Source organism: Ostrea edulis, chromosome 4 (genome assembly GCF_947568905.1).
Source record: "Ostrea edulis chromosome 4, xbOstEdul1.1, whole genome shotgun sequence".
NCBI lineage: Eukaryota > Metazoa > Mollusca > Bivalvia > Ostreida > Ostreidae > Ostrea > Ostrea edulis.
In genome coordinates this window covers 13,921,595-13,946,840 of record NC_079167.1, presented here as the reverse complement: position 1 = coordinate 13,946,840, position 25,246 = coordinate 13,921,595, and the positions used below count along the sequence as shown (strand labels likewise).

Sequence of the window (25,246 nt, the reverse complement as noted above, 5' to 3'; positions counted from 1 at the left end):
ATCAGTATGCAAGTGGCAAATGATTTCTTCGCGTTTATTTCATGCTATTTAATTGATACAGTCGCTAATTTCATTTTGTCGTATTTTCGCCTCGAAATAACGAAAAGACGACAACTTTTAAAAAGGGCACCGGCAAGACAATGTTATAATTCTGAAAACACAACGTTTGAATTTAAGCGCGCCATTTTGCATCTCTTTCGATCTCGATCACATGAAAGTTTATCATAACATAATGATGTTTGCACATAACATAATGATGTAACCACATAACATAATGATGTAACCACATAACGTAATGATGTAACCACATAACATAAAGATGTATCGACATGACGTAATGATATAACCACATAACATAAAGAAGCATCAACATAACGTAATGATGTAACCACATAACGTAATGATGTAACCACATAACGTAATGATGTAACCACATAACATAAAGAAATATCGACATAACGTAATGATGTAACCACATAACATAAAGAGGTATCATCATAACGTAATGGTGTAACCACATAACATAAAGAAGTATCGACATAACGTAATGATGTTACCACATAACATAAAGAGGTATCGACATAACGTAATGATGTAACCACATAACGTAATGATGTAACCACATAACATAAAGTGGTATCAACATAACGTAATGGTGTAACCACATAACATAAAGAAGTATCGACATAACATAATGATGTAACCACATAACATAAAGATGTATCGACATAACATAATGATGTAACCACATAATAGAAAGATGTATCGTCATAACGTAAGGCTGATTTACACTATAAGGCAAAAACGGCGTTCCATAATTAACTGTTTGCACGAATCCTGTATTAGGTATTTACGAATTTGTCCAATTTGGAATATATTCAACGAGATGGTCCTGCATTTTTCGCTTACAATTTTTTTGAAATTCAATTGCTCATCCAAATAGCATACACGGTATTTCATGCAAGTTGATCTTGGAACATTTGTTCCAACTACGTCTATTGATGCGATAGAAGAAAGAGATAACATTTGCCGACTTTCAAAACCAACAAATTCAGTTTTACTTGGATTAAGGTAACTCCATACTGATACAAGTGTAGAAAGTGTATTTATTTCCATTCATTAGAGTTAAAACTAACAAATTATCAAATAAAATATATAGGTCATCACACTTTTTAAGATGAGAGACATACATATAACCTACAGAATCATATATCAACGGCAGAAAATTGCTATTTTCCTTAAACAGTGTTATCAACATTTTAAAAAACTTGTTATGACGATATAATAGCATAATATACAGGGCCGTAAGTAGGGTTCTAAATCAGGGGAGGCAGGGGATTGGGGGCCGCCGATTGACTTTACGACTGAAAATGACACTTTTTAAATCCCAATTTATCATGTTTGTGTTTCATTTGTACTATGTAAAGAATCGTAATATGGTGTCAAAGACAAAGGTGCTTGTCTTCATTTTAAACATATATCCTATAATATAACATTTATATTAAATTAAGGATTAGCCATTTGATAGCAAGCAGAACAAATGTCTCTTGTCAAAGCTTCACTAAAAATATTAACACATCTTGATTTGTTTGATAATTTTTATTAATTAGTCAGTGTCTGTGAATGCAAGTTCGATCTTTCTAGTTCCACTGAGATCCCATCTTTTTAACACAGCTTCTGGACTCACTTTCCCTGCATTGTCATTACGGTGAACATGCAACATGGCTAAACCACACAGTCGATTCTCAGTCATCGTTGCCCTGCACCATGTTTTTAAACGCCGCAAAGAACATCAAGTTGAAGTAAACACCTGTCATTATAAGTTTAACTATTCCTACTCAATTTTCCCTCTTCATTTCCTCTTTTTCTCTGACTTTTATTTTCTTTTTTGCCAAAAAATCAGACGAGGCAGTTGCCTCGTCTGCCTCATCGGCAGTTACGGCCCTGATATAATAATAATAATATAATAAACTCCGTTTACCTGATCAGGATATAGGGCTCACGGCGGGTGTGACCGGTCAACAGGGGATACTTACTCCTCCTAGGCACCTGATCCCACCTCTGGTGTGTCCAGGGTTCCGTGTTTGTCCAACTATCTATTTTGTATTGCTTATAGGAGTTATGAGATTGATCATTGTTCGTTATCTTCACCTTCCATTCATAACAATTTCATGAAACTGTTTCTTCACAAAAATATACAAAATGTCTGTAAAATTAAAGGAAACCTATCGCGTAATAGACTTGATAAAGAAATCAATAAAAACAGAGTTATTGCCCTTGGATTCAATATTTTGATTGAATATTGTTTTACGTCCCTCTCGAGAATATTTCACTCATATGGAGACATCACCACTGCCGTTGAAGTGTTGCAAAATTTAGGCCTATGCTCGGCGCTTATGGCCATTGAGCAGGGAGGGATCTTTATCGTGCCACACCTGCTGCGACACGGGACCTCGGTTTTTCCGGTCTCATCCGAAGGACTAAACTGGTTCCCCGATGATTGGTGCTACACACAAACAACGGGTAAGCGGTACTTTGGTTAGCCCAAATGAGCAGATTTCATTGGTCAGTTGATTTTTATGTCTCACAAGAGAGATTCCAAATGGTAGAGTCGTTGTAGTCTAGTTATGACGTCAAAGTCTACTGCGCTACGTTACGAAGTTTCGCGCTTCATCGGCCTACTTCACTGTATATTCATAACGTAGTGCAAACTTCCACCAGAGTTCGTTTGCTCACAAACCAAACTCTTCCACTTAGGCATTATGGGATAGCGATTTCTTAGGCCGCGTATACTGTGACGTCATTGTAGAATGACGAAAAAACATAACGTCAAACGTAAACAACTTTCAAAACAAGAACGTAAACATCAAGTTCATTACTTTACACAATAATTTGAACAGAGTCTCCCTACTTTTTAATGATCTTTTGATCATTTTATGTTAAAAAAAATCCATACTTTTATATTAATGCTCTTAATATCAATATCTTCAAACTGTTAACTGCGAACTACTTCTTTAGTGTTATTTGCCTGCGTGATAATCGCGGACTCACAATATACAAATCTGTATATTGTGGTGCGTCACATAGGAGAGGTCTATTCGTAGGTGACGTAATGAGGCCTCGACGGGGAGTTTGAACGTAGTGTAGTCGACTGTGACGTCAAAGTTAGCGTCGTTGTTGTTTGAAAGGAACTCTCGTTATACGCTTGAGATAACGATACAGCCCCAAATCCTGGCTGTCAAAAATTGGCGCTTACCTGTTGTACACGAGAGAAGCGAGGTCAACAGGGTACCAGTTTACCGAAGGACCACCCCATTTATGTACACATGGCAACATCCTCTGATGGCGTCAATCCACATACGAGGTTTAATTGCGGTTATGGAAATAGCCGAGTAGTTAGATTGTCTGCACCGTATGCAATCGTAACTACTCGGCTATTTTCGTAACCGCAAATAAACCTCGTATGCGGATCGCCGCCATCAGAGGATGTTGCCATGTCTACACAAATGTAACTATGACCTCACAGTCGTACGTTACAATATGAAACGCGAGCTTTCAAATGCATCTAAGATATCATACATATCTAAGGTATTTTACCACAAGCAATTTCCACTTAAATGTTAATATATTAGAATGAATAAGACGTTAATGATACCAAAACTGCATTTGTGGTGAAAATCTAAATAACATATTATACAGGGATTCGGTTCTGGCCTTCTAACCTCATCCACTGGCGCGCTTCCGGCGAAGAAATGCATTGATTTGATGCAATTCTTGCGCCGATCCTCGTTCGAGTCTTCTTACTGGTTACGGAAAAGGACGATTGCACCGTATGGTGCCACTCCGACCACCTCGGTCGATTCCATCTAACATGATGTAGATGTAGGGTACCGGAATCTGCCGAATGCGTAGGGTGCGTCAAACTAATATGACGTCGCAAAAACTGTTGCAGTGACGTCAGGTTATGCCTACAGTAACGTCACTGTCAGAAGGGAATATTAAAAAAGTGGGGGATTCTTGTTTGTTTTCCTAATTCTCATTTGCATAGAAAGGACTATAACTCACCTAAACTTGCACGCTCACACATTTGGTAACATAAAGATTTATTCCCTTTTGACCCTTGGGTTGACCACGCAAAGGGACCCATTTTGAAATGTATAGATGAAAGGTGAAGAATATTGATTACCCCGGCGCTACCAGTTTTCGACGGTGTAAGGATAAATTCGCTTCGTGCGGACGAAAGGTTGAATAGATCTTTATCTCACCTATGTGCTTTTAAATCCATCATATACAGTTTTAATTTCGCAATTCCTCGTTGTTCACTATTGTATCCTTTCTGCAACAAAGTAAACAAATATGACTGACACTTACCATGAGTAGCGTGCGTAGTACGTCACCAATTTTCGACGTTATGCAAATGAGGCATTTGGTATGTACGGTAGCCCATACATGACAATTAAAGTTCACTTTTTTGGTCGTTCAAAGTTATAAAAATGAAATTTTTGTCACATAATAACTAATTGTCAGTTTAGTTCAAAACGAATTTCAAACTTATCTAGAGGTAAAAACAATTCATTTTGAGGCGTTCTTTTAATTATTTTCTGAGTCACATCGAGGGCAAAAGAATTTTGCACCCCTTCTAATAGCTTTGACATTTGTACAAAACTGCAAATGTACCCAGGAACCACACTTACCCCAAGAAACAATTTTAATGTAGTTCAAAGCATTCATATCTTTGGGATATAACCTATTGCAAACGCACCACTTTTCATCATCAGCGACACCTGAATCTGAGGGAGAATCAAGCTGCAATGGTGCTGTTGGTTTAGGCTGTAATTTTTTCTTTTTAGTGATGAGATGAGAGGGTCCTGGAACTGTCGCTGAAGTAGATTGAGAACTATTCATGGATGTAACGCTTTTTCTCTTTTTTAGAACCTGATGACTGATACTCTATACGAGTCTTCATCTGTTGAAGAACACCATCATCCGTAATTGGCTTCCCAGCAACCACTTTACTCAATGTTTTACGTACTTTAGCTGTTTTTATGTTTTGAGGAATCTGGCCTCCTTTGCATTCCAAAATTTTTTTTTCCTTTGATTGTTCATTTTCCTTGTCTTCACTACTGGTACTTGAGCTTGAATTCGGTGATATGGTGGAGGAACTTCCGAAGAAATGACTGTCAAAGTAAGTGATGGGGCAACAAGGGAATCTGAGACTACAGTTAGGTCATAGGGATATGATAAATTCCACATTTTCTAAAAGCTACCTCAATATTGGATGGTGTCAGTGTGGCAGCATAAACTTTGCAGGCAATTTTACAGACATCAAACCTCGTTATGACATTTCCACCAGATTCCCTAAAATGTCTGTGGCACGCAGAGTTCCAGGTAGTCTCGAAAGGTCCATAGCACCTCACATCTAAAGGCTGAAGATGACTACAATAGGGTGGTAAAACAATAAGTCCTATAGATATGTGACTCCTGTGTCCATCATAAAGAACAAGCACTGGATACTTTTCATCATGATGAGGTAAGTATTTGAATAAATGATCCTTGATATAGGACGTGATCATTTATAAATAATATGGACCTTTGAAAACAATTATTTTTTGAAAGTATGTAACCCTTGAATTGTGAAAAGATTGTTTGACATTAATGCAAGGGAACCTTTTCAAGTTGTGGGGCAAACTCATGATTTGTAATTAAAGTATTGTTTAAAAATGGAAAAACTTCGAGAATCTTACAAACACAATATGGACATTTGCAAAAATGTTTTTTGCATTAAAGAACTTAACCCCTTGTTTATATATCAAGTTGTTTGACATTAAAGCGAGGTAAATGAATTACTGAGTTATTAGTAAGAGATATTCTTGCATACAATATTAATCCAGAATTTGTAATCGCATTGCATGATTGATTGATTGATTGTATCTTGCTTAAAGCTGTATGACCCGATGTTCATGTATTATTTTTGTACATAATTACTTTAAAGCAGATTAATTACTTTATAAAGTTATTCACTTTCCCTTAATTACATGCTTGAAAACATCTGCATGTAAAAGAAAACAGTGCGAATATTTAGAAAGTAAATATAGTAGGTACATATAATAGACGTCTATAAATAGACCCACGCGCGTCAGGGGAATCCCAACATGATGTATTACTGTCTAGTTTTCAGGCTGAAAGAGCGTAAAACAACGAATTACTAAGAGGTATTTGATATTTCTATTTCTATTAAACTTATGATACGGTACTGTTATAAAAAAAAAAAATACACAGCTTTACACAGATAAGACCACCGATGATCTGAAAGTTTGAACTGGTCACGTGACTGTCACTTGAAGTGGCAGAGTGACGCGGTTATTTGTAAACATCGATTTAAAATCAAATAATTTCGCGGCCGGTTGTAGAAGTTACTCACAGACTCAATAGTTTGAAACTACTGCCGCGACAAACCTAAGTCGTTAAAACGCTCGGCATCAGGTGTGAATGTCACGGGTCCTCGGAGATGACCTTAAAATCGGATGACCCGTGTCATAGTAGGTGTGGCACGCCAAAGAACCCTCGCTGCTCAATAGCCGTAAGCACCCAGCATAGGCCTAAATTTGAAGCCCTTCACCGGTCTTGGTGACGTCTCAATATGAGTGAAAAGTTCTCGAGCGAGACGTTAAAGCTGTATGGTCCGAATTACAATATTTTTTTCCATCTCATAAAACCGCTATTAAATCATCGCACGTATGTAGTTATGAGGCTGTACGACATATCATAAATTGTTATAACAGGTAGTGACAGTTCCATCGCCAAATGCTCGGCATCAGATGTGAATATCACGAGTCCTTAAAAACGGATGCCCCGTGTCGCAGTGGGTGTGGCACGCTAAATAACCCTCACTACTCAATGGCCGTAAGCGCCGAGTAAAGGCCTAAATTTGAAGCCCTTCACCGGTCTTGGTGACGTCTCCATGTGAGTGAAAAATTCTTGAGAGGGACGTTAAGCAAGATACAAACAATCAATCTACAGTGACATAACATGTTTGATAGTGTAATTAACTTAGTACTCTCGTCAGATGGTGCATAGTCATTTTAAACGTGAGGTGCTTAGGTAATATCCATTTGCCATTCATAGCTGAAACACGTATGTCCTGAGAGTACGATTTGGGAAACCTTTTTGCCATTGAAAATAAGATGGGTTGTCTGATACGACTTGAGAGAGACATGCAATGAGATATGATATACACATGTATTCAGAGATGATGGAGAGGTGGCCACGGTAAGTTGTATATTGCATGGCAATTTTGTGGCAGTCAGAAATTTACCTTTTGATTATTATAGCAGATTCTTTGACTTGAAAGGGCTAACGCAAATGCAGACTCAATTCAGTAGTAACACATGCAGATTATATAAGTTCGCCTTTGGAGTTTTCCGAAATTCAATTTTGCTACCAAATTTTCTTTGTGTTTTTTCTTTAGGTTTCAAGTTTTGTAATCACTGTTATATGAATCAGGATAAATGACAGGTATCTCTCTCTCTGAGCTTTGTCATACTTTCAACCACATAATTCTACACGATATTTATCTCCATATATTCGGAAAAAGTCAAATGCCTTTCCATGTTGCTCAAAAATTATATCAATTTTAGGTTCTGACTTGTTTAGATCATCGGACTTGGTGTACGTTTTTCTACAGGTTGGATAAAACAAATTCCCCCCTTTAGCAACCAAACCAATATACTCATCGTCGGAAACCCACGGTTGATTACGCTTCGTTCCTCTCTCCATCACCCGTGGGTCCATTCATAACTATTCGCTCGTTCTCATGAATAATATCTAAAAATATTGTCCAATCAAAGTAATCGTTATAATAACGGAACTCTTCTGTTTTTAAAGGTAGCATTACTTAACTGCTACCACAGCAAATATGGCCGCGCCTGTAAAATATTGCGTGCTTTGCCAAAAGACCATCACTGACCGATCATACAGGTCTCTATCGTCAGCCACGAGTCAGGAACAGTACAAGGATGTGTACAAACTTATGTGCGTTCCAAGCATAAAAGGATTTGCATGTAATTCCTGTGCCAACAAGCTCAACCGCGTTCAAAAGCTCAACAACGATCTGAAAACTAAATTAATTAGCATAAAAGACGAACGAGATAAGCTGTTATCCACGTTGAAAGATATGACAGGTGTTCGAAGTCTTAAAGACAAACTGTCAACGCCTAAAGGGACAAAACGAGTGTTAAGTTCATTAAAACTCACCCCAACTCCAAAATCAAAAGTAAAAAAGGGTTTGTTTTTAAGTCCTAGTTCTTCAAGCAAAAGAAGAGTTGAACCTGTAAAGTGCCACGATGATAAAAAGATTGATGAGTGTACTCAAACGAAAGACCAGTCTGAGGAATTTGACGTGAAGGTAATTATTTTTTAAAAATATCATTTGGGGGGGGGGGGGTATTTCTTTAATGTTCCATGATCTTTTGTCTGAAAATAAGAGGGGTGAAAATGAAGATTTAAAAAATACTTTCACAAATATCATGTTTAGCGTAATGTATTTGAACCGTGCAATGATTTCAATACATGTAATACATAAGATTTGTTTCTGTCATGTCTGTTTAAAATATCCTAGAGTAGATAAAATGTAATATTTTGATATTTCGTCATAATGTAACCATAGGTATGGAACGTTTAAACCAAGAAGGGTTGAATTGAAAGAACGCAACACTTAAGAAATTAAGATAAACAAGTTTATCAATACTTGTTAATCCTTCTATTGTTTTAAAATTGAAATGCAGGAATATGTGTGACAAAGGTAGAAAAAATCTCAACAAGTTGTTTTAGACGTTGAATTTAACTAATTTTCAGTATTTTCCTTTAATTTATATGTATGCTTCTTAATTCTAATATTTTTTGATAATTTTTAATGACTTACAACCCAGAATCATTAAAGCTTCCAAACATCGATCTACCAATTAATCAGACAATGAACAATTTGTAGCAAACCTGTTCTTACAGCATTGAAGCCCCTTTTATTGTTTACACCCACCTGTACAGGTATACAGACATACATGTACATTCCCTTTTGCATCTGTGTAAACAATAGCTTTCACACTTGTCGCTCCATTGACCACAGGTCGCCCTTATACTCACCACTCCAATGAGTAAATATCACCATTACAAAGTTTTTAATTTTGTTTTTAAAAATTTATTTTTATTATCTTTTTATTGGGGGGGGGGGGGCAAAATTATTGGGGCGACGACTGGCGCCCCTGAACTTATTTTACTTTGAATGGATTTTCTTATAAATGAACATTTACATCTTTATACAGATAATAGTGAAGTACAGTGGTGTTGAAAGATTAAAGATTATCAAAGAAGAACACGAGCAGGCAGCTTTAAAGTCATTGCTGAATAATGCCTCACCTCGAGCAGTGCTGAAGAATTTAAGTTTGAATGAAAATTACAAGAAGGAAATGTTTGACATTGTTAAAAATGTGATACTAAATGAAATAAAACATATTTCAAAAAAGGATAGTGAAATATTCAAAGGACATGCATCCAACAATGAAAAACTTATAAAATTTGACTGGAAATGTACAAGTCAGCAGCTCCAACTAAAGGCACCATATCTGTATTCAGTATTTAGCAGTGTTGTTGGCTTGCAAAAGAAGAAAAACCTACCACAGATGCTTACATCCCTTGCTGTACTTTTGTATGGAAGATCACAGACCATTAACCAGTTGCAATACATACTAGGCTTAATTCTCCAGAAATGTGGCTTGAACAGAGAGGTATTATAAAATTTAAAAAGTGTTGTAAATGACATCTATATTTATAAGTCTCCATGTGTATGTTATTTAATTGCTGTATCACAAGTATGACCTACAATCAAAAAGGCCTGCAGGAGGTAGTACTTTCGAGGATCCAGTGCTACATTTAGCCAGTTTGAATTTGGGTTGTGTAATGTATCTGGTAATTAAATTTGCATGAAATTGAATTAAGTGTTCGAATCAGATAAACTGTAGTTACCAATGTACAAGTAAATTTTTAGGTCGCCTGAGTAGACTTGCATGTAGGTCACATTTTGCAATTGTTTTGCATCCGTCGTCTTGCGTCTTCCGTCGTGAGTTAACAATTAAACATCTTTAACTTCTTCCTTGATAACTACCATTCCAATTCTTTTCAAATTTGGTATGAAGCATCATTGGGACAAGGGGACATAAATTTTAAATTTCCCCTAGGGCGTGACAAAAACTGCCCAAAATTTTACCAATTTTCAAAAATCTTCTTTACAACTACACATGTATGGGAAAAATTAAATGCATAGTAATGTAGAGCCTCTAACAAAATTGTAACTTTCATGATCACTGGTATAAGGGTTCTGACTTCAGGGTGGGGCAAGATTTGGCATATAGAATTTTTGTGTAAAACATTTTAATGACATTTTTAATGCTATTGATACTAAATTGTAACTAAATGGATATTCAGAATGAGCAGGTAGCCCTTTACCAAAATTGAAAATATGATGATGGGTCAGGCCCTAGGCCAAATAGTGAAAATATATTAAATCTTAGAAACTCTTCTTCTCTACTCCTATGTATAATTGAGATAAACTAAATGCATGATTATGATGTGCATAAAGCTCTCTACTTAAATTGTGAAATTTTAGGCTCCTGTGTATGGGGTTCAGGTCCTAGGGTGGGGCCAATATGGCCACATATAATGAAAAATGAAAATGTTTAAAAATACAATTAGGAAATGTTGATATGATTTATATCCTCTAAACTTCCATTTTCCTTATTCTGTAAGTAAATATGAATTGTGTGTATTTTGAAATATCATGAATATGTGCACAAAAGACTCCATATTGATGCTTATATAGAAATTTGAGGCTCTGTATGGGCTGTGATACTCAGGTGACAGTTAAGGCCCATGGGCCTCTTGTTTGTAAGTTTTAAAAAAGAAATACATCTGAATTTCAGGGAATGAATATCATTCATGACTTGGGAATAACAATTTCCCCTACAAGTCTACACAAGAAAACAAAAGAGCTTGTGAAGCAGCAAGAAAATCGACTCCATTCAATGATGACATCTTATGTTGAGGAGATTGAAAGCAGGCATGAGATGGGGAATGAAACTGCTGCAGAAGAACAAATGGATGCAGAGGAAGTTACATGTAACAAAAAGCTGAGACCAATTGAAATACTAGGTGACAATCTAGATATTACAATCACCCCTTCTAAAATGAGCTTGCAAAATCAAAAGAAAAGTTTACACTGGTTTCTAGTTTTGGTCAAAGAGAAACAAATCACTTTTGATGAATCCAAGGTCCCCTTTGATCCGCCTGTGGATTTCCCAACATTGAATGCTGTGAACTGGATCCCATCAAGTGAACAGTTGAATTCTTTAATGTCCAATTTCAAATTTCATGTGGCTAATGTTCTTATGCATTATGTTCCTTTTCTGCAGTTACATATTACAAATTTTCCCAAGTATATAGAGCACATGTATATGGACCAAATGAGAAAGAAATCTGTTTTTCTGAACTGTGATTTAGTAGATGCCAGTGAGAATAGCTCACAAGGAATGATAGAAATTCTCCAAAGAGTTCATCAACTTGCTGTTCCACATGTTAGGGAAAATCCTGAAAAAAATGTTTTGGAAAAGGTAGTTTTTGGTGGGGATGTCCTGACAAACGAAAGGGCATTTAGTGCTCAAGAAGCAATGCAGAACAGCCCTTCTGAGTATGAGTCTTTATTGGGAGTAATTCACAGACCAGAGGGTCTACATAGAGAGATGAACTTCCTTCTGGTATAATTTAACATCAGTTGAAAGCAGTTTGGAGTTTTGTTGAAAATTACAGTTGTTGTTTATTAAGGCCCATATTACCATTCCTTAAATTTTTGACTAATGAATACTAATAATAGATATCTCTAACTCATGACTGTTTTAGATGCTGTAGTTCCATGTTCAAACATGTTCCTCTAACACAACTATTAGCCACCTTCAGAGTTTTTATCCAATCCCCAAAATATAGTTTCTTTCTGGAGATTAATTCTAAAGGTACATGTAAGTAATGCTATATTTTTCTGTACTTTTCTCCCCTATATGAATAGGAATATTTAAGATTCAAATCCTGTTATTTCCAGATCCCCCCCCCCCCCTTCCCATTGATCTTTTCAATCATTGACCAGTACATTATAACTAATTTGAACATGGAACTGCAGTATCTAAAACAGTCATGAGTTTCCCGATAATGTTACCACAAACCCTAGCCAAATTGTTACCTTATTATAGTTTTTTAGCTCAAGTAAGCTTTTCTGATCACCTGTTGTCCGTCTGTCTGTAAACTTTCACATTTAAACTTCTTCAGAACCACCAGGCCAATTTAAATTAAAATTGGTACAAATCATCTTTGGGTGAAGGGAATTCAAAATATCAGTTCAATTGAAGGGCCATACCCCTTTCAAGGGGGAGATAATCACAAAAATGCAAATATGGTTCAATCAAAAATCTTCTTTCCAACAATCAGAAAAACCAGAAAAGTTGGAATTTACATGGAAGCTTCCTGATATATTGCAGATTTAAGTTTTTTAAAATTATGGCCCACGGGTTAGGATGATGCCACAGTAGGGGATCAAAGTTTTACATGCTAATAAATATGAAAAGTTTTTAAATATGAATTATTGTTAAGATGACTCAGAGCGATGTGGCTCATGGGCCTCTTGTTTTGAAATGTTAATTTTGTGTTTGTTTCATTTTACATTCATATTTTTTGTTTCAATTATAGAAATCTTGTTAAAATATAGAGTAATTAGATTGATATAATTACTTCTTGCATTGTTTGGAATTTTCATGATACATATTTCATAATAATGCTGCATTTTTTAAAAACAAACCTGCCATTCAGGCTTTTGAAAAGGGCTATAAATGTAATATATAGTAGTTAATAATTTTTGAGCTCTTTTTGCCTTTGTAAAATTTTATAAAGTAACAAATAGAACCATTGGTTAAACAATCTGAATTTTTAAGCTACAAATATTTTGGTTGTTGCTATTCTTCTTTGAATAACCTTGTTCACTTTTCTTTGTGCAGGGAATTTATCAGCTCTTCTACAAAGAGAAAAGCAGTGCAGATAAAGGGTCTTTATACCAGTTGCGGAATCTGATTAATAGACGAAATGTTTCTGGCCCTGAAGAAGTCAATTCAAGCTACAGGTATTGCTAGTCATACATGTCACACATGTACTTCATTAATTTCTTGATATGACAATTCCTTTTATAAGTGTTAAAATTGGGTTGTTACATTCCAAAATATATACATTGCATCGAACCTGTAATATGTATTATCAGAATCATACAAAATGGATGAATTTTAGTAGTGCCTATTTTTAAGTCACCCAGGAGACCTATTGCCATTCGTCTTTATCCGTTGCATGTTAACAATTATATACATTTTTAACTTCTTGAAAACTACAAAAAGCTATATCCAGGTGACTGTTATGGCCTGTGGGCCACTTGTTAAAACTTGAAAGTTTGCTATTATTACTTTATTTAATTATTCAGAGCACATCATGACTTCATAACAGACATCACAGACTCGTACATTGTTGCAGCATTTCTAGATCTCATGCAAATGGAGGATTTGAGTTGTACACCTAATCCGATACCCTTGTTTTCGTTGATGTCTGATAATCAGAAAAATGAGTGGCTTCTGAATGCAGCAGAAAGAGTTTTGAATGAGCTGAAAGTAAGCAAAGTTTCCTTTCAGGATATCGTTGACGACATGGGGGCTCTGGACGGTGATGTAAATAACCTTGATGCTATGAAGTCTGCTGATTTCTTTTTATGTGCAGTATGTGGAAAACAATATCATAAAAGAGGCTGGCTTAAAAAACATCTAGAAAAGAAACATCATTGGAAATTTCATATTCCGAAGGGAAACTCTGTGTGTTACAATCCCATACAGACTTTTCTATTCATGTCTTTGCTACACAGAGACACCTGCGACTCGTATCGAATGGGTGATGGTGATAGAATCGTACGAAATGTGTATTTTGAGTGGTTATTCGCATCAGGACTGAAGCACTCAAAGTATAAAATCTGGCTTTTCAGAACTCTTTGCTACATTTATCTTCTAAGTCCTGAGCTGAGTTTCGAATACAAATGGAATATGACAGTAAATTTAAAAGGTGGAACTGGACAGTGTATTCCCAATGATAAATGTGTTGAGTTACAAGTGGGCAATATAAAGAGCCAGTTGAACACTCAGGGTTCTAACAAGTCATATAAGTCAGCAAAACAAATCTGTATGACTACTCAAGTCATTGATGCTGTAAAAGAGAGTCTTATGTCGTCCACAAAAACAGCAAGATCCAAAAGCAGTCGACCAGTGGTTGACAAGATGAAGGACATTGTGGCCGTTATAAACTGCTTAAGATCTAAAGACTTCGTTAAAGACTTAACATGGTCAAGTTTCCACAATTTTAAAGATCCAATCAGTGGTATTGACTGTAAAGATTTGCATGAGTGGATTTTTCATCAGAGAGAAGTTGCCAATCAGTATATGAAATAATGTAATGATACTTGAACATGTTAAGTGTTCAAAATATCAGAGTATAAATGGAGTAGATTGGGAGTTTACAACTAAGATTACATATATCTGATGTTAATAAATTGGTATTTACTCAAATGAAGGTTTATTATTTTTATTTTTATGACCAGTTTGTATAAAAGTACACACACCACTTTATATTACTCATCATGTATTGTTATTCATCACATACATGACATGCCACACAAATGAATGGGATCTAACTTCATCTACTACTGCACTTAAGATATTTTTGCTATGATTAAAAAGTGGTAAAATAAGGTAATTGGTTTTTTCCCTTGATATGAAAACAACGAACAATGACCACTAATGGCAATTTATTACCTCATGTACATCATGGTATGCAACTTAATTAACATGAAAAATTAATATGTAATTTGAAATATACTTATGTCAACAAGCAAGATTATTATGTTGATTCTTGTGACATACTTATCGTAACATTTGACTTATTTATATGAACAGAATGTTCTTGCATGTTCACACAATTATCTTTCATGTCTGCATAATCTGTAGAAAAAATGAGAGGGGACAGAAATATACCACAATTTTTCAGAAGGGTTTTAATAAAATGGACATATTTTCCATATATAATATTTTGATTATACAAATAACCTGAGATAGAAAATTCTTCATATCACAAATATTTGGCAGATATCAAAGGTCAATATTGAAATTTCGTCCAACTCTGAACTACAGTATAAAAATAACAGCCAAAAATTTAATGCTCTTTTTTTACACGTCAATAACTTGACAAATACTGAACATTACTAGTAGTCTTTCAGACAATATTAAATGGTTAAATACAAGCAATTAGAAAGAATCAGTATCACTTTCACTCTCAGAGTTATCAGAAGATGTTTCTTGTAGTTCCTCATAATCCATGAATGAATGTTCATAATCATTACAATTGTCTTTTCCGCATGAGCAACTAGCATTACATATATCGCAACATAAATGCTTCACTCTGTTTTCTGCTGGATCATAGTTGTACGCAGACAACATAACTTGTCTCCTGCACTTATCCGAGTTATCAATGTACTTTTTCATATCATCATCTAAATTTTTGCATTGTCTTGAATTATAAAGTAATAAGGCCATTGCTGTTTGTGAACCATCTCGTCCTGCTCTACCTAACTGCTGTACAAAAGAATCCATATCCTTTGGTGGACCAAAGTGAATTACATTGTTTACACCTTTAAAATTAACCCCCATTCCTGCAGCACTTGTTGCAATCAATACTCTTATTTTACCATTTTCATCCTGCATATCCTGTTTAATATTTTCTTTTACAGTTTCAATTGTTTTTGAATGATACATATCAATGTTCTGAGTTTTTTCCATCTTAAATGCACTAAATACATCTCCACATAACTTGATAGAAGGACAAAAAATAATATAACGTTCACATAGCTCTTTTTTTTCCTTCAATAATCTTACTAAAAACAAGAATAAATCTGCTATTGGTATTGTACTTTTGACCTTTTTCACAAAGAGTTTAATATTGTCTCTATCAGGATTGTCAATCAATTCAAAGCAATCATTCATGGCAAACTTTCTCTTCAGGTCAGATCTAGCTGCCTTGTTAGCAGTTGCAGTTATCAGTAAAATAGGGCATTGAATCAGGGATCGTATTTCTCCAATTTTACCATACCACACTCTGAAAGGTTCATCACCTCTGCAACCACTTTCTCCCCTGAAATAAAAATAGAAAACTCTTCATTTTGCAAAACTTGCTCATGGTTAACAGGTCCAGCACAATCTCTATCAGCTGTTTATTAAGCTATACAGCTTTATTTAGCCTTATAACTTTATAAAGCTGTTTTAAGCATCTTTGACCGTGGAGAACTGATCCCACTGTGTACTGTTTGACCACAGGGATCAAACTCTGGTCCCACCGGTGAGAAACGAGTGTGTTAAGTACAGTACTTGGACACCCATAGCTTAATAAAGCTATAGCTAAATAAAGACAGTCATTGTGCTGGATCTGGTTAAATTATGATACACTAAAGCTCATGAAACAACAGTACATTTTTAAAACAATTACATATAAATGCTAATATTGAATTGGACTCCTTTGATATTGAGTACAGGTTATTATAAGTGCACATGCTTAGAGGATGCTTGTTCTCTCTCTCTCTCTCTCTCTCTCTCTCTCTCTCTCTCTCTGAAAACATACCATCGTAAAACAGTATGGGCCTCGTCTACAACAATCAATTTGAAGTGCTGGCTCCTGGTCACCATTTCACGCCATTTCGTAACGGATAAAATCGCTTCCGGAGAGGTAAATAAAAACTGAAACTTCTCATCTGTTATTTGATCATCTTCTTCTGAGTTTCTTCCGATGTAGGTCGCAGTAAATCCAAGTGACATCAAAGACTCGCACTGCTCTTTCATTATTGAAATCAGAGGGGTTATCACTAAAACATTGCAGGGATTTCGATGTTTTTCAGTCCACAACAATGGGAAAGCTTGATAACATAAGCTTTTCCCGCCCCCTGTCTTCATTGACAAATATACATCTCTTCCTTCTAACAACTTGTTTATGGTGTCTTCTTGGAAATCCTTTAATTTGCTTATTCCGAACCGTTCAGCAATCGCCATTTTGAATTGTATACCGAAATTGGACTGAAAGCGTCTTTTTGATTGGACGAATTCGCTCAGGGTATACGTAAAGCGCCCAATCAAATTGCCTCATGAATTATTCATGAGAACGAGCGAATAGGTATGAATGGACCCACGGGTGATGGAGAGAGGAACGAAGCGTAATCAACCGTGGGTTTCCGACGATGCAATATACTGAACTTTACTTATAGTTGTCCCGTATGTATCTGGGTTAGAAGGGATAGGTCCTTTAGCTGTACCTTTTGCTTTTCGTAAGTGGCGAATTATGGGGCAAGAAAACCATTGTTCCGTGGGAATCTAGATTAAAATAGATCCTCGGTACCCCTTTGCTTATCGTAATAGGTGACGAAATGGGGCGGTCCTTTGGATGAGATCGCAAAAACCTAGGTCTCGTTTCACAGCAGGTGTGGCATGATAAAGATCCCTCCCTGCTCAATGGCTGTAAGCGCCGAGCATATAAGCCTAAATTTTTGCAGCCCTTCATCGGCAATGGTGACGCTTCCATATGAGTGAAAAATTCTGGAGCAGTACAATCAACCAACTAATGTATTGTGTTATAGTCACTTTTATTGTATGCAGAGTTTTTTAAATGTCTTCTACTGTTTTTGTCACACACTTAACAAGTTTGTGTTTTTTCCTTGTACCTGAGTTTCTTCATTACAGAACAGACATTTATGGGCGGGGAAAAATGTCGATAGTGAACACAGGTTGAGTGAACGTCTCTTAGTCTTACAGTTCACTTGACTCGGCGCAACTTCACCAATGCTCAAGTTTTACTTCTAGTAACTAATTGATATTTGTAAATTATTATAACACCAGCGATAGAAACCATGAAAGGCACCATTTAAAGCTAGTAAACAATCTATACCTTTATCATTCTTGGGACTCTGTCTTATGTGACATCTTTATAAGTAAGCTGAAAATTGAAAAGGTGTTCAATATTACATATGACAATATATTTATCTATTTTACAATTGTAGATTAATACAATTCAGTAATCTAAATTATTCATAAATTAGTTTATTGTTTGTAATATGTTATATTCTCAATAGTCGAGCCATTATTTATCAGGGTTTCCCCCATTTTTGCATTGTATACTCAAAAGTAATCAATGTGCTTCCTTTTTATGGATTATATACATTTATGGGCTTCCATACATTAGATATATCGCGTGAGACTTGGAAATGTGGACAACGATTTTTATGTTGAAAGTTATATTTATGTAGTAGAGTGCGCCGGAACATATTTTTCCGTATTCCGGGTTTTGTTTTTAGGCACTGTATATAGAGTTCCCCTCACATGGCGTGAGTTACGTGAACGTGAATTACTGCCTTCTTTAGCCGCATGTTGGGTTTCCATGTACACTGCCACCTTTTTTTTGTGAATAAACTTTATGAACCAATCCACTCGTTCACAAATGGCGTCGCCGGTGGGCAGATAGCAACATCCAAGATGAGTGACGAAGAAGTCAAGGCCCAGCTGGAGGCCCTGAAGGCCGAACTCGAGAAGGTCAAGCTGGAGAAGAAAGCAGAGGGAGTGCAACAGCTTGTGTTTGCTCCAAAGCTGCGGAAGGTAGAAAAGTTTTAGGGGAAGAAAGGTCATGGAGTATCTGTGTACGAGTTCACGGAGGAGATGACCAGGATTCTGAAAACACGTCCTACACCGCAGGAAGAACAGGTGGACTTTGTTCTTAGTCATCTTGAGGGACCTGCAAAGGAGATGCGGTTTCGCCCAACAGAAGAAAAAAAGAGTCCGAAAGCAGTCCTGGGGATTCTGAGGAAAGTTTTTGGTGTACGAGCAACTGTTTCTGAACTATTGTCCGAGTTTTATAGCACCAAACAGTCACGCAGCCTGTCTCTTCAAGATTTTTCTCTAGAACTGATGGGAAAACTGGAGCGAATTCTCAGGGTAGATAAATCCCGCGTGAAAGAAAGATACATTATGTTGAGGGATCAGTTGGCGGAAAATGTTTATGAGTCATGGCTACGTTGGGAGCTGAAAAGGATCGTTCGCACACATGATACAATAACTTTTCATGATTTAAGAGAAGAAGCGATTGCTTTAGCCCAGGATCAGGATGAACCAAAGAACAGGACAGAAGTCAGTGTATGCAGAAAAAGCAAATGATCACGGTGATATTAGAGAACTTATGAAGACTCTTAAAAGCGAAATGAGTGACTTGAGGGAAGAATTATCAGACATTAAAGGAACACGCCCAAAAACAGTACAGTGTTATCATTGCAAAGAGAAGGGACACATTAAGAGAAATTGTCCCAAGAAGGAAAACTAGTGATGCTCACTGCAGAGAGCCATGCAGTGGGTTTGACAATTGGCTCGCACAGTAATAATGTAATTGCACCTTGTCCAACAGTAGTCATCACCATTAGCAATATTGACATGAAATGTTTATTAGACACTGGCTCTATGATGATCACTATTACAGAGTCATTTTATGATAAGTATCTGTCAACAATTCCAGTGATTCAGGAACAATTCATAACACTAAGAGCAGCTAATGGACTGGATATCCCGTATATAGGATATATTGAAACCGACATAGTGGTGCATGGACACACAGTGAAAGACCGTGGGATTCTCATAGTTAAGGATGTGAGTGGTAGAGAAATACCTGGACTTATAGGTATGAACATTATCTCACAGTGTCGTGACCTGTTCCTATCTGATGTCCCATTTATCAACACAATTGAGGCCAAAACGAGAGTTGGAGAATTGAAGGGCTTTGCAAGGATTTCTTCGAATGAGGGTGTGTGCATTCCATCGAACTCGGTATCCTTTATCAACGTCGTTGGACCTCATCATAAACCTGGACGTAAAACAACTGTGTGTATTGAACCAATAGTAAACAACATTGGGGTTATAGCATTAAATGCTGTGTGTGTCAGTGACAGACAAACTTTTCCCATTCAGGTCATGAATCCAAAGGACTCTGATGTTTGGTTGAAGAAGAATAGTCATGTAGCTCTGGTATCTGAATGTGATGTTGACATAGCCTCGCGAGCTAAAACGGAGTTTTTGTCTACAGGAGTGAGGGAGGAAACGGTTGTACTGCATGATGATGTAACCGGAGATCCACCAGCATTTGACACATCCTTACTCCTCCCAGAGAACATGAAGTGCACCTCAGGGGAACGACAGAGAATCTTGGACCTATTTTCAAGGAATCATGATGTATTTGCGAAGAATGACCTGGACTTGGGATGCATTGAGACTGTGAGGCACCATATTCAAGTAACTGATGATGAACCTATAAGCATGCCTTATAGAAGGATACCTCCAAACCAGTATCAAGAAGTTAAAAACCACATATAGAAACTTCTGGAGAAGGACATAATTCAGCCGAGCAAAAACCCCTATGCTTCGCCCATAGCCGTTGCACGCAAGAAAGACAATTCCATAAGACTATGTGTGGATTACCGGAAGTTAAACCAACGCACCATCCGAGATGCTTTTCCACTCCCACGAATTGAGGAATCTCTCGATGCCCTTCATGGATCTACACTGTTCAGCACCATGGATCTAGCAAGTGGCTTCCACCAGATAGCCATGCATCCAGATGATCGACATAAAACGGCCTTCTCAACTCCTTTCGGATTGTACGAGTATTGCCGTATGCCATTTGGTCTCTGCAACTCACCAGCGAGCTTTCAACGACTTGTGCAACATATCTTCAGTGACACAGTTTTCCAGATATTACTGGTTTACCTTGATGACATAGTAGTATATTATAGGACCTTAGATGAACATCTGCAACGATTGGACCTGGTGTTTGCAAAACTACGAGAACATGGCCTTAAACTCAACACACGTAAATGTCACTTTTTCCAACAGGAAGTGCAGTACCTTGGTTACACTGTCTCTAAGGAAGGGATTTCTGCTTCTGAGGATAAAGTTAAGGTTGTAAAGGACTGGCCACTTCCTATGACACTTCAGGATTTCTGGGGTTTTCTAGCTACTATCGTAGATTTGTATCAAGATATGCGCATACTGCAAAGCCATTGTATGGACTGATAGCTGCTTTCAACAAGCAGAATCCTCAAACGTCAAATGGGCAACTCAAACAGTTGTTGACGCCTGAGTGTTCGACTGCATTCAACACGCTGAAAGGTAAACTGACATCCACAGATGTGCTTGGGTTTGCAGATTACTCCAAACCATTCATCCTGGAGACAAACGCGAGTTTGAATGGGCTGGGTGCTATTTTGATGCAAGAACAGGAAGGGAGACGTCGTGTCATTGCCTATGCCAGTCGCACACTCCGCCCTACGGAGCGCAACGATAGTAAATATAGCTATGCAAAACTTGAGCTACTTGCTGTTAAATGGGCAGTGACTGAAAATTTTAAGGATTACCTGTGGGGATCTAAATTTGAAATCTTGACAGACAACAACCCCATTAGTTATATCCAAACAAGCGCAAAATTGGGAGCTACTGAACAACGTTGGGCCATGCAACTAGCGCAGTATGACTTCACCATCAAGTACTGACCTGAAAAAGAGAACACTGCAGCCGATGCCTTATCAAGATTATCCAGGTGTGATTCTATCTCTTCCATTGTGCCAAGTACTTGTAGTCCTCTTCCACATGACAATAGATTTAAGGCTCTTGCATCAGCGATCAAGGGATGTGAAGACCGAGCTAGGACCTTACATCCAGTAGCAGTATGCTCTACTGTGTTTTCATTCCCTAGTTATGATCCAGAAGATATCGTCAAAATGCAGAACCAGGATCCTATTATTTAAAGGTTCTTAAAGTATTTCCTTGATGGACGGAAGCCGTCTAAGAAAGAACGAGAGGGAGAATCACGGGTTGTGATTGACATGCTTCGCCAATGGGAGAGAATGGAGTTAAACCAAGGTCGCCTATACCGCAGAGTACACGACCCCCAGCAGGGCCAATTGCAACAGCTAGTGTTACCCAAGTGCTTACAAGATCTGATTATGACACAACTCCATAAACAGTCCGGACACCAGGGCATAGACAGAACGGTTAGTTTAGTGAGATCCAGATTTTACTGGACTGGAATGTACGCCGACATCGGTGAATACTGCAAGTCATGTGAACGGTGTAATTCAGCAAAACTACCCCACTTGCGCATGCGGTTACCTATGAGCCACCTTCTGGCTACACAACCAAACGAAATTGTGGCTATGGACTTTACACTTCTAGAAAAGTCGTCAGATGGCAGAGAAAATGTTCTAGTTCTGACTGATGTTTTGTCCAAATTTTCCATTACAATCCTCACTCGAGACCAGACAGCCCTCACAACAGCCAAAGTTCTCACGAAAGAGTGGTTCATGAAGTATGGTGTACCAGAGCGCATACACTCTGACCAGGGCAGAAACTTTGAGGGATCCTTGATAGCTGAGCTTTGTAAGATGTACCAGGTGAGGAAGACTTGTACAACACCTTATTACCCCCAGGGTAATGGGCAATGCGAGAGGTTCAACCGAACGCTGCATGAACTTTTGCGCTCGTTGTCACCACATGAAAAACGACATTGGCCAAATCACTTACCAGAACTGCTGTTTGTATACAACTCCACAGTACATTCTTCAACGGGTTTCACACCATTCTACCCGTTTCTGGGAAGAAATCCGAGGCTACCCATTGATTCCATGCTTCGTTTTGAAGAGGGGGGGGGAGAGGATGAAGTAAACATTTCTGAGTATGTGGAGCACCATGCACAGAGATTAAAGGCCGCATATGAAAAAGCAGGGGAGAAACTTCAGACTAAAGCAAAAGACTGTGAAGGTGATAGAAAGGAACTTGCGACACATGATCTTGTTATTGGTACCATTGTGCTTTTACGAAATCGTGTTTTGGGACGTAACAAGATACAGGATGCTTGGGGATCCAAGGAATATGTTGTTGTTAAACGAGTAGACCCAGACCGTTATGTGTACCAAGTAGAACCAATGGACGGAACAATAGACACGCGTATCGTAAACCGTTTAAACATAAATCCCATTGCTGGGCTTCGCAATGTTGATCAGAAGTTGTCAAGGTTCACAGAGAGCAAAACAAACTCGGTCAGTAGAAAATCGGACGAAAGGTCATCAGATGACGAGACATCAGAGGAGGACTATGAGATCATAGTAAATGGGTCAACACCACCTCACAGATCGAGTCGTTCTACAGCTGGACAAAACACCAACCCCAACAGGCTACCGCGTTCAGTTGCTAAAACTTAAAACTTTGGTGTATAAGCCATTGTTGACATGTATTGTGAATGTAGGTTTATTAGTAACCTAGGAAACTCCGTTTACTTTTTTCATTCGTCGGACAAATGTAGTATATTTTCAGGTTGTGATGTTTGTTCATTTGTATTTTTTTTTAAAGTTTATATGTGCGATGTTGTTGGTTTTTTTGGACTTGTATACGTAAAACCTTTCTATCTTGTAACAAGGGTCGTTACATGGTTAAGTAGGGGAGAATGTAGTAGAATGCGCCGGAACATATTTTTCCGTATTCCGGGTTTTGTTTTTAGGCACTGTATATAGAGTTCCCCTCACATGGCGTGAGTTACATGAACGTGAATTACTGCCTTCTTTAGCCGCATGTTGGGTTTCCATGTACACTGCCACCTTTTTTTTGTGAATAAACTTTATGAACCAATCCACTTGTTCACATTTACTAACTCAAGATTGCATATATATCATATAAAGATAAGGTCTGTGGATTATAGTATCTAGGAATGAACCGTTTTTCATACTGTTTATTTAGTATTGAACATGTTAATAGGTACATGTTATTTTGGGAATGTAGTATACACCTACAACAGAAATGATGCAGCAACTTAGATGGATGCCTCTATCAGACTATTTTGTATATAGAACTATCATTCTTGTCTTAAAAGTTTTACATAGTCTAACCCCCGATTATTTAGATGTTTTTCAGTATGTTCATGAAATTAGCAGTAGATCTATCAGATTAAGTCAAAGTAATTCATTATATATCCAGAGAGCAAAGACACAATATTTTAGAAGATCTTTTACAATTTACGATCGCAGTTATGGAATAATATGCCAGAATTTTTAAAATATTACCCAACATTGGAAACTTTTAAATCCGCTTATCTTAGGATTTTTTTTTTCATTCGGGAAATTAAAGCCTTATAGATTTGTTTTTGATTATTTTCAGTTTTATTTTTATTTGTTTATTTATTTATTTTGTTTTCAGTTTGAAATATTTAAATAGCATACATGTATGTATACAACATACCTTCATATACTATTTTATATTGTATCTGTATAAACTGCTGTCTGTATATATGTTTTCAGGACCACAATGCAAATTAGTTTTAAACTAATTGTGCTATCCTGTTTAAATAAAGGACATTATTATTATTATTATTATTAAAAAGAGCAGGTAGTCTTTTACCAAAATTGTAAATTTGATGGACCCAGGGGTAGGCGTTTTGGTATCGGGGTGGGGCCAAAATTTTCAGTTATCAAATGTGTGAACAATCGACATTTTTTACTTGTTCTTAATAACTATCATTCCAATTCTTTTCAAATCTGGTATGAAACATATTTGGAACAAGGGGGACATAAATTGTAAATTTCAGGACTCCTGCACCCCTGGGGCCTTAAGGGCGGGGTAAAAACTGACCAATTTTCAAAAATCTTCCCTAGAACTGCACATGTGTAAGAAAAACTAAATGCATAGTGATGTAGGGCAGGAAGGCCTCTACCAAAATTGTAAATTTCATGATCCCCGGGGTAGGAGTTAAACACTTGAATAACATCTTCTTTAGTGCTATTTATACTAAATTGAAACTAAATGGATAGAGCCGGTAGTCTTTTTCAAAAATTGTAAATTTGATGATCCTCAGAGTAAGGGTTCTGAACCCAGGGTAGGGCCAAAATTAGTATATAGTATTTATGTGTAAGTTTACTGATACTGTATAAAATCTAAATGCATACTTGCAGATGTTTTAATGTTAATACACCTATCATTTAAAGCCTTTCATCAGTGTATGCACTTTTGAGGGCAGT

The 25,246-nt window shown here is 37.1% G+C and overlaps 4 protein-coding genes across 6 annotated transcripts in view; 2 read left to right on the top strand and 2 right to left on the bottom strand.

The window, feature by feature from the left end:
- The window catches only part of LOC125670354 (solute carrier family 17 member 9-like), a 960,148-nt gene that overhangs the window by 227,987 nt on the left and 706,915 nt on the right, over nt 1–25,246 (bottom strand). The window lies entirely within an intron of this gene.
- LOC125679035 (uncharacterized) lies at nt 7,808–14,681 on the top strand. Of its 2 annotated transcripts, XM_048917933.2 has the most exons (5): nt 7,808–8,404; nt 9,318–9,779; nt 10,971–11,199; nt 13,086–13,207; nt 13,556–14,681. In XM_048917933.2, the coding sequence occupies exons 1-4, from the start codon at nt 7,916–7,918 to the stop codon at nt 13,127–13,129; spliced, it is 1,224 nt and encodes a 407-aa protein (XP_048773890.2). In that variant the 5' UTR covers nt 7,808–7,915; the 3' UTR covers nt 13,130–13,207; nt 13,556–14,681. The 2 variants fall into 2 exon arrangements, with proteins under 2 accessions (XP_048773890.2, XP_048773889.2); XM_048917932.2 differs by lacking the exons at nt 13,086–13,207; nt 13,556–14,681 and having other exon boundaries at nt 10,971–12,141.
- LOC130054002 (uncharacterized) lies at nt 13,559–14,681 on the top strand. Its single transcript, XM_056162001.1, has one exon. The coding sequence runs from the start codon at nt 13,620–13,622 to the stop codon at nt 14,562–14,564; it is 945 nt and encodes a 314-aa protein (XP_056017976.1). The 5' UTR covers nt 13,559–13,619; the 3' UTR covers nt 14,565–14,681.
- On the bottom strand, nt 14,904–17,386 carry LOC130054000 (probable ATP-dependent DNA helicase RecS). Its single transcript, XM_056161994.1, has 2 exons — nt 16,783–17,386; nt 14,904–16,299 (listed from the first exon to the last, which is right to left on the bottom strand). The coding sequence occupies exons 1-2, from the start codon at nt 17,205–17,207 to the stop codon at nt 15,417–15,419; spliced, it is 1,308 nt and encodes a 435-aa protein (XP_056017969.1). The 5' UTR covers nt 17,208–17,386; the 3' UTR covers nt 14,904–15,416.